The sequence below is a fragment of the Cyanistes caeruleus genome, chromosome 8 (assembly GCF_971803275.1).
Source record: "Cyanistes caeruleus chromosome 8, bCyaCae1.hap1.1, whole genome shotgun sequence".
Lineage (NCBI taxonomy): Eukaryota > Metazoa > Chordata > Aves > Passeriformes > Paridae > Cyanistes > Cyanistes caeruleus.
This window is the reverse complement of record NC_141708.1, coordinates 24,549,564-24,560,119: the sequence shown is the minus strand read 5'-3', so window position 1 is coordinate 24,560,119 and position 10,556 is coordinate 24,549,564. Positions and strand designations below refer to the sequence as shown.

The 10,556-nt window shown below is 45.3% G+C and overlaps 1 protein-coding gene across 2 annotated transcripts; it reads right to left on the bottom strand.

Annotated features, from left to right (window-relative positions):
• Positions 1-491: 491 nt before the first annotated feature.
• Positions 492-6,052, bottom strand: LOC147651933 (uncharacterized). 2 transcript variants are annotated; one of them, XM_086899675.1, is made up of 3 exons: positions 3,359-6,052; positions 2,899-3,315; positions 492-2,808 (listed from the first exon to the last, which is right to left on the bottom strand). In XM_086899675.1, the coding sequence occupies exons 1-3, from the start codon at positions 3,542-3,544 to the stop codon at positions 1,870-1,872; spliced, it is 1,542 nt and encodes a 513-aa protein (XP_086755801.1). In that variant the 5' UTR covers positions 3,545-6,052; the 3' UTR covers positions 492-1,869. The 2 variants fall into 2 exon arrangements, with proteins under 2 accessions (XP_086755801.1, XP_086755802.1); XM_086899676.1 differs by having other exon boundaries at positions 2,899-3,083; positions 3,606-3,677.
• Between the last annotated feature and the right edge of the window lie 4,504 nt (positions 6,053-10,556).

Below are 10,556 nucleotides of genomic sequence, written 5' to 3'. Positions count from 1 at the left end.
TGCTCCATCCTGCCTCCCTGGCAGCTGGCTTCCAGCTGGACTTGCTGTCACACTAGTCCTGCTGCCCAGGAGGTGGCTGTGAAGAAAGGAATGTGATTTGCAGGTTCCCACAGGAGCTCGGGACACCCAGCAGTGGAGTAGGCCCAGGCTGACGGTGACACTGGTGAATTTGGGTTCTCACTATCTCTTTGACAAATTACGTAGAAGAAAATACATTTTTCAATTATTTAGCATGCAAAATCCTCCCCTCTTCTATAAACAGGAGCATTTTACAGGCAGTAGAAGAGCAGTTCAACTACTGAACACATTTGATTCCTTCCCCAGCTCTTCCTCAGCATCACCTACTCATATGACAGCAGAGCTATTGGCATGCAAGTCCAGGGGAGGCTGTGGATACCATGGCTGTGGAAGTACCTCCTATATGTTGAATAAGCATTCTCATTAAGCAGGTATTATGAGGGAGAGGGTATATGTAAATAAGTAAGTCTTCATGCATTTTTCCCAAAAATTTAATAAAAGATCATATACAATCATAAATACGATCATCTCTTTATCCTTCACTCTCAAATACAACTTGTGTTCAAAGTGCCTAGCAGCTACTGTCTGGAGCCATATAGCTGTTCTGTAATACATGAGTTTGTTCCAATCCTATACACCAAGGCAGAAAAGTTACATCCACAGCTCATTATTACTGACAAAAGTCAGGACTAATTTTCTGGACTTGTTGTGTACACACCTCCATAGACAGTTCCTTCAGGGATATCAATTTTATTAATAAAATAATGGTCTGTGATTAAGTTTAATTCTCATTGTTTCTCTTGTTCTAGAAACAAAATAATTAAGTTAATAACAAATGTATTGTAATCTAAGGATACTTAGAAGTATTCCAGAGCCACATTTTAAACACAAAAAAAAGAGATTTGCATGTAGAGTTTTCAGCCTCCTAGACCTAATATTGCTTTAACACACATCCATGGCAGTTCTCAAGATACACATGGAGAACACTTCTATGATTTCTGTGGTGTTCTGCACAACCATGGATCTTCAGAATTCTAAAAATAGGCTCAATATGCAAATGCAAAGATGAAACTTTTTTTTTTCCTCTGAGTGCAATTCTACAATTTCATGAAGATAGAAAACCTTAATTTTGCAAATAGAAAACTAAAACTAAAAAAAAAAAAGTCAAACAAATTGTACAAAAGAAAATCACAAAAGCATTGCCTTTTAAAAGGCTGTGGTCATTTTTAAATGAAAACATTATATATGAAGTACCCAGGAAAAGACCATTAGTGTTCCTTATCAGGCACATACCTAAAATGCAAACACACCCAGTGAGATGTCCCCTGCCACCACCAAGGTTGCTTTTCCCATGCTTGTACCCTCTTGTGTTAATGCTTTCTCAACTAAAATCTGTTATCTAAGTTTCCTTAAGTTAAAATAAGCAAATCATGACCAGAATAGAAAGAAAACTCAGTGCCGTAAGGCCACAAAAGCAGTCCATAGTGCTAAGCTGCCTGGCAGAATTAATCCAGCACAGTCTGAACACAGAGAACTCTTCAGTACTGACATGCTTGTGAAGATCAGTCTGTGCATGCAGGTTAAAGTTAGTCTGCCCATAACCAAACATGTGAAGGAACACTGCAAGCAGCTGGTGAAAGATCGCTTGGGGTGGGGAGGCAGCTTAGATTCAACAGGTAGCCCTTGCTAACATGGCTAACATGGCTCTTTTTCCCTTCCAAACGGCAGAAAATTCAGGGCAAGCACTCTGCACTTGGACCTGCAAAACCTCGAGCTACTTCAGACAACACTGCCAACTGAGAAAAAAAATTCACATTCATTTTCTATCTGGCAAGTGGGCCCACTGCCAGCTCATGTCTGACCCAAATGATAGACTAAATTCTGGCCACCAAAAGCAGAAAGGTAACTTTTTGTCTGACCTTGCTCTGCATTTTGCTCATTTTCAAACAGCAAATCTAACCCTGTTCCCAAAATTTCATTTCGCATGCCCAGCCAATAAGAGTCAGAGTCATTTACTGTCTCCAGCAGCTGCTGCCCATACCATGAGGCTGGAGTGGCAAGTGTCCTTTGATACCCCCCTTCATGCTTTGGAAGTACCAAAGGAGGACTAGCATTACTAGCGGCAAGCAGAGGTGAACTGTGCCTCATCTGCTCGGACTCAAGCTTAGGTTCCCCCCCATCATAACTGAAAGTGGAGCCCGTCCCAAAGGGAGAAGTGCCTGACTTCGCATACAAACAGTTCTCAACACCCAGGCCCTGGTTAGCATTTAAGTAGTTTAAGACAGGCTTCCTGTACATATTCTCTTTAGCTGCTGGGTACTGGTGATCTGTACAAGGCTGGAAAACATCTGCATCTGAGTAGAAGCTTTCAGGAAAGGATTTCTTCAGGTGCAGATACTCCTGTGTCTGCTGCACAGGGAGCGAGAACGGAGGGACACTCCCCACGCTTCCCGCACCTAGTGGCACCCCCGTTCCCGAACAGTCCAAACCGAAGTCAGCTGGGGTCTGACCCAACGCTCCGAAAGTGTTATCCAAGCTCCTGAAATGCATGTCGCGTCTTGAGTACAGCTGCCCCGAGCAGGACGGCGGCTGACCGCAGAAGCTCTGGCTCCCTCCTGGCAGGCCTGGCTGCGGGCAGGGGAGGCTCCGCTCAGTCCCCGGGCCCTGCGGCGCCGGGGGCCGCTCCTGGCCAGCGCACCGGGGAGCCTTCAGCTTGCCCGGCCTGGCGCAAGCGGCGGCTTCGCTCTTCTTGTGGTTTAGCTGCCGGGCTCTCCTGTTCTGGAACCACACCTGCGGGACCGGCAGAGATTGAGCACCCCCGGCCGCCGAGGAAGCCGCTCCGCCACCCGCCCGTCCTCCCTCCCGGACCGCCCCTCTCACCTGGATCCGTGACTCGGGGATCTCGGTGAGGCCGGAGAGCTGCTCCCGCAGGGCGATGCCGGGGTACGGCTCCTTCTCGAAGGCGCGGACCAGCAGCTCCAGCTGCGCCTTGCTGAAGGTGGTTCGCTTGCGCCGGCCGCCCTCCCGCCCCGAGCTGGGGCCGGCGGGGAGCTCCCGGGGCTCGCCTGCGGGAGAGAACGGGGAGCGGCGGTCAGCGGGGCCGGCCAGCATCCTCCTGCCCCAGCGCCAACACCGCCACCAATACAGCCACCACCAGCACTGCCACCAACACCGCCACCACCAATACAGCCACCACCAGCACTGCCACCAACACCGCCACCACCAATACAGCCACCACCAGTACAGCCACCAGCACCGCCACCACCAATACAGCCACCACCAGCACTGCCACCAACACTGCCACCACCAATACAGCCACCACCAGTACAGCCACCAGCACCGCCACCACCAATACAGCCACCACCAGCACTGCCACCAACACCGCCACCACCAATACAGCCACCACCAGCACTGCCACCAACACCGCCACCAATACAGCCACCACCAGCACTGCCACCAACACCGCCACCACCAATACAGCCACCACCAGCACTGCCACCAACACCGCCACCAATACAGCCACCATCAAGACTGCCACCAACACCGCCACCAAGGCCCCCGGCTCCAGCCCTCCCGGCGCGGCTCACCGGCGGGTCCGGGGCTGGTGGCCAGGCTGGCGGAGGGGAGGCTGGCGAGTTCCATGCTGGCCGAGGTCTGCGGGCGGTGGAATGACACTAGCTGCTCCGTGCCTTAATAGCTCTCCACCCCGGCCCTTAGCGACCCCCACCCACTGGGCCCGGCCCCCGCCGGGGCTCCGAGGGTGACTCAGAGCCATCTCCCACACCTCCATTGTCATCCCATCACCAAAATACACATAATGAGGGCTCGTCCCATCCAAGGAGCCAAAGTGTCTCCCAGCGAAGTCCCCGCTGCTGCCACCAGCCCATCCACCTTTTTTTAATTCAAATGGAGAGCAAATAATTTAATGAAGGAATCTTCCACCTTTGGTTCAGCTCTCTGAGGGAGCTCTCCTTCTCTCTGCACTGCAGGCCTTGAGCTCTGCTGGAAACCTTGTGTTCCCCAAATTCAAGGAGGTTTCCATGCCACCCTTCTCCTAAAGGCAAACCATCCCAGTTCTTACTGCACCCAGGTGACAAGTCCTTGTTTTCCCCATTTGGTTACCCTGCTCCTGTTCCCATCCAAAAGACATTTCTCATCAGATTTACTGCAGGAAATAAAATGCTTGTGTCTTTACTAGACATTGCATCAATACCCAATGTTCACAGTAAAGGACAAAACCTCCCCCAGCACACTCTGAGGTCACCCAGGTCAGATGGATCAGTGTCTCTCCAGACTACATGCTGAAGAGCTCAGCAAAGTCTTCCTTTCCCAGGAAAGCTTTTTTTTTTTTTTCTCTCCAGACAGCTCTGCTCATCCAAGTCAGGTACAGAACAAGCAAGGTCTGTGCCCAAAGTGAAATCATGATCAACATATTAATTCAAAAGAGTGGCCAGAGATATCATTTAAGAGAGCCAAGGGTGACATAAGGGACTTACAGGGAGCAACAGCTGCAACATTGGAAAGGATTAGATATTAGAAAATAAGCAAATCAATTAGGCAGTGTAATAATTTGTCAAATGAGGCCATTAATGGCTATCACCGAAGGTGTTCAAGAACAGCAACATCATTACATCATGTGTTTTTCATCTCAACATGTCCCAAATAATTTTTCAAATTTGGGACCCACTCCAGCTTGCTGTGAATCTGAAGGGTACAGGGACAAAATGTGTGTGAGCTGGTACATACTTTGCATTCTGTAGGGACTAGCGCACCCATCATCCATACTGCCACTTCTGGGTTGAGCTGCACAAGGGTTTTAACACCACACACACCATCACAGTGCTTCACAACAAAATATTGATGTCCTTCCACACAGGAATGACAGTCAGCTCCTATGAGTCTAGTACTCCAGAGGCCAGATTCCTTTAGCTTAGATTAGCTCTGTCCTTAAGGCAAGATCAATGTCCTCAGAAACCACTACACCTAAATAATATTTCCAAGCAGAAGTGCATACAAAGACATTGAGAATTTCAGAGGGATGACAGCAGAAAGAAGTTCAAAACATCTGGAAACAACAGCTTAAAGCAATTTCTCAGTACTTCTCCCCTTTCTTATACCTTAGCATCCCCAGAAGCCTGAACTGTCATAGCAGAAAACCATCCCACAATTTTTTTTCCCTTTGGCTCCAGAATAGTTTGGAGTTTTTCCTGTCCATGTAAACAGTAAAATTTGTATTTAAGCAAGAATTGTCATATGGGAGAAAGGAAAAAATATGTCAGGTGGAAAGTGGTTCAGCAGTTCTAGGTAGAGTCAAGGGGTGTTTCTAATCCTTCAGGTTTATTTAACTTCTGTTTTTCACATACATGTGAAGGTAGGGGTGGATGAAAGCACAGACACAAAAAGCAGACTTATAAAGCTTGGGGGCATAGTTTTATTGACAGCATTCACTACAGCAAATTCACCTTCAGATACTGATTCTTGTTCTAAGCATGAAGGGTTCATCTCTAGATGCCTTGAAAACCCCACAGGGCTTTGCACATAGTCATGCACAAACCATCTCCAGTGCACTCTTGGCTAGCAAAGCTCATGCAGCTGCTCCTTCAAAAAAGCTGATTTTTTTTTTTTCTCTAATTTAGTTTTTGGCAAGCTTTGTTCAAGCATTGGCATGGGATACGGATGTACAGGGGCAAATGGTAAGAGAGAATTGGGGAGCCTCAATTTGAACTGCACAATAAAGTATGGAATTGCATATGACCTTTCCATCTCTCTGCAATTCCAATACAACTGTCCATGGGGTACATGATACAATGGATCAAGGATACCAAAGATGTTTGCAGGGTACAAAGAGAGATTATTAATTCAAGATTATTAATCCCCTGAACAGAGGGAATGCTAGAACAAATGCTTAAATTTTTCTTTCTGGATTTCCAGTTTTCATGGCAGAAAATATCATCTCATGGGACTGACAACAACACAAAGCTGCCCCTGTAGGCAGCCTGCAATATTGAGCCCAGAAGAGCAGGGAAACACACACATACACACCTTACAGACACAGCCAGTGCAGAAGAGATAAGAAGGAGCCAGCAAAGGCTTGCACAGACTTGCACTGCTTGCTAACAGTGACTGTCCATCACTACTAGCTGGCTCAAATAGAACATGCTTTTGTTAACATCCCCTAGCTATAGAGAGAGCAGTTCACACTTCCCCAAGTTATTGTTTGAGGCATTCTGCCAGGCAGCCCCTTTACACCCTTAATTTTCAGAGATTTTCTTTGCAATGCTAATTGATAGAGATTGCAGAGTTTTGTTTTTAAGTCAGATTCCAGGAAAGAAGATGACAATCGTTGCCTCCCCCTCTTTTTCCTCCTTTTCTGCTGAGGCATATGGACTTGGCTAACATAAGAGCTCATTTCTGCCACAGCTGCAGTTTGACCATACACTAATCCATCAAGAACACTGACCAGCCCTTGCTGTCCATGTTCTCTTGGCATCTTCATGCTGTTGCATGTCAGTGATAAAACAACTGTTTGTGAGCTCCTGTATCCCTTCTCTGAACTCTATCAGGAAAATAGTATTCTCATCCCTACTTTTGGTTCATTTCACAAACTGAGAAATGGGAAGAGTGTGGGAAAAGAAGCAGGAATACCCAGAGCAGCATGCTTAACAAAGCATCTCTTTGGTTCATAGATTGTCTTCAGACTCCCACAAAAATCCACAGAATTTCTCAATACATTTAAATAGAGTCCAAATGTGGAAACCCACTCTGCCAAGGTTCCTTTACGCCAGTTGTGATACAAGTGCATCTACAGAGGAATCCAAATCACAGGTGGGATACGCTAAGAACAGAAATTAAGGATATGTAAGTAAAGGGCATTTAGGAGTGACAACAATTATTAGGCAAGGACTAGCCACAGTGCTCTTTAAAATGGCTCTCGTAAAAAGGTGTGCACCTATCCTACGCAGGGCACTGGAAGCAGCTCTGTTCTCTCTCTCCAGAGCAGCCCTCATGTCAGGAGTTGCAAAGGTGGCCCCAAAGTCATGCCAACATGAGTGGTATGCTGAATCACCCAGTGCAGCAGGGCTCTGGCACCAGGCGCCTGCCTGGGGAGTCTTAGGACAAACACCCTACAGAATCCCTACATCAAACATTTTCTAGGGCAGTACAATGCTATTGATGTTTGAGCAGAACTTTCATCCTGAAGCAGGCAAGATCAATTTCACTAGTTGGTCTTCAGACATTAACACCTCATAAAGAGGATGCTCATGCCCTGCTTATCTGGAATGTGTCTTTAATTATCTTTTGGTACTGCCTTTTGCAGCCCATTACTTACCAGTCAACACTGCTTTAATTATGGGCTTGGCAGTAACAAGCAGCTCTTACATCATTGAAATAAAAATGCCAAAAAGCAACCCTGGTGAATTGCAGAGATTTCAAATCATGTTCAAATGGAAAACGGTGGAATTCAGCAGAGCAGCATGGATTCTCATTCACAAAGATTTCATACCATGAGCAGCACTCTCATGGCCAGGGGCACCCAGCAGCCCTCCAGAGAACATGAACAGACAAGTGATGGTTGTGCTCTCACCTGTTCCTCAGAGAAAGGAGCACTTCCAGCAGCCTCACTTGCTTGGAAAAGTGTCCAGACATGTCCAGTGTCATGGTTGTCAGCAGGATAAGCAGGTTGGAGGCACATTTTGCATCTTGAGGAAAAAGAAGGCAACATTTATGACAATCCTTGCTTTTCAAGAGTATCCATTCCCCAGTCCAGAACTGGCTTTTGAGAGAGCTGTCACCTGCACTGAGCTTTCCCTTACAGTAAACACCTTTGTTATGCCCAAGCATTGCTCTAGCCTTTTCTCCTACCAGAAATAAATGTTGTTTCTAATGCTTGAAAGTGGAGGCAAAAAATATTGCTGAAAAACATCACACACTTTTGGGACATAGCAGGCTTGCTCATAATTCACACTAAAACCTATAGATTGCAAGATGAAAAAGGCATTAGACCAGTTCCAGATAACTCAGAATAATCTCATGCTTTAGTATTTCTTATATTTAACTCTTTAAATATTAAAATCTATGGAATTGTTTGTAATGCTCTGAAATCCAGGAAAATTATAAAAAATGTCTATCTCACCTGATATTTAACTCTTCACCAATGACAAAAACTGGATACCTGCCAGGGAAGGCAGGAATCTATAACCAGCTCAGTAAATGACATACTGGTACTTTTACTTGGAGATTTTGAAGACCTTGGTAATTTTCAGCGCAGAGTTTTTATTTAGTGAATATATTCAGTCTTTCTCTGCATGTAGGTAAAATTTTAGCTTTCAGAGCACCCTCTCACTAGGACATGTTATGTGAAACAACACTTAATTTTCTGTGTTCTGAATGTGCAGCCTGCTAAAAGCATTTGGTACTTGCTGCTGCCCACCCAAGAATGTGGAGTGACTTTCACTGATTTCATCAGTTCATACTGATCATTTTTTCATCAAACCCCTTCACTCTCTACCTTCAGCCACCTAATTTCCAGACTGAAGATCCCATTGTGCTAGCTGGCCCATGATTATGTCCCCTATGGTAACTGCTCCTTGCCTTCATAGTTCACATTGTCTTTTCCAGAACTTTTTCTGGTTATGCTGCTTCCTTCATGAAAAAAGAAGAGAGAGTGACTCAGAATTTAAGATGTAGAGGAATCATGGTATTTTAACTATTATGAAGGTAATGTGCAGTTTTTTTTCCAGTGCTTTCCTAACAGCTAACATTTTTTGACCCTCACTGAACTTGCATTCTCATAGAATAATCTATCAGACTCCAAGATCTCATTTTTGCATTGTAACGATAATCTGTTGTGAAACCTGAGAACAGTTCCTTATGTGTACTGTCACTATGCTGCCTACTGCTGAGTTTTTGAGTCCCATATTAATCTTGAAATAAATTGTCATCCCTGTCAAAAAGAAGGCTGCCTTAAATTTTAAAGGAAGTAAGACCCCAGATAAAACTGAAGTCAAAGTATTTGTAAAAATTGTATCACTTATGAAGTGATAGCCCAATAATGTGTCCTGCTCTGGTGGAGGAAAGCCTGTGTTCTGTGGGACAGACCTTCCTCCCACAGGCACACAGAACACTAATCTGCAGTTTGAACAGGCTGAGCCTCAGCCTGCAAAGGGTTAGGATGACCACAGGGAAGCACAAAGCAACAGAACAGTCTGCACCAGTGCAGGAATGGGCTGGAGTAGGATTTCCCTGTTCAATAAACCTAATGAATATATTATCAGTATTCTTGACCCCTTTGAGCACACAGTAGAAAAGCCACACAGCCATGTAGTAGCAAACCTGTGGCCACTAAAATCCTGCCTCAAGAAACTTAAAAAATTGTGGATAAAATATCCTCCAGAAATCCAGCCTGGGCCTCCAGAGGGTTACTGAGCTCAGTTCAGTCTGGCAAGCCCTTGCTGCTGCAGCACCACTGAGATGAATATGATCTCCTTTAAATGTGGTGGTATTTCATGCCCAGTACAGTCAGGCTCACAGGCTACATAACTTTATGGTAAATTTCCTTTTCCCTGTACTCTGTGCTGTCTCCTTCTCTGTCTCCTTTCCTTTGGGAGAAAGTGTCTGTCATCATCCTCACCCGTGCTGTTTGTGTAACTGCAGATCCATCCTGTGACTGATCAGCTCCAGAAGCACTACTGGACTCTTGGCACCCAGGAGGATCAGACCTCTGCACCTTGGACGCTTTAGGAAAAGGACTATCTTTTTCTTGTGCCTTAAGCACACCCACATGATACTATAGAAATACAAAAAATCTCAACATCATAGTCTGCTGAACTTGATTATGATAACTAGTCACCTAAAGACGAGTGAATTTGGCCTTAGGGCTAGTCTGCTGGGACTGGAGACAAGTTGTCTGGAGTCTTCTCCTCCCTGTTTAAAGAACTATTGCTCTAACCTCTCTTGTCAATCCTATTCCTCCTCCCAAATGACATCCCCACCCATGTGGCTGTAGTGAAACATGCTTCCCACCTATCCCACCCATCTGCTGGTAGTGAGTGACCCCATTTCTTTGCTAGATCTGTGCTGGATTTTTTCTACTGCACTTAGTTTTTCCATCACAATATTCCTATTCCAGACCCATAGGAAAAAATACTCATGACTAGAAAACTGTATTAATTGACATGGCTTGTTCATTAACTGAGAAGCACAAAAAAATCCATTAGTTGTTCCCAATGGACCCTCAAGGACAGTAAACTAAATGGAAGCCTTTCCTTTTTCTCAGCACTGTACTCTGTGTTTACTGCCATATGCCTGGCAACATAAAGCAGTGTCTTTCCAAACAGGAAACAGTAATAAAGGGTTAAGAATTCCTTCAGAGAGAAAGAAGAAATAGTGTCAGATACTAAACACTGTGTATTAAAACACACATGCACTGTCATGAAGTGGTTAAAGGACAGAACAAGGCATCAAAATGCTGAGGGTTTGCTCAGATTATTAGTAAATGCTGAAATTTACTCCTTCATCTTGTTATAACCACTGTATCT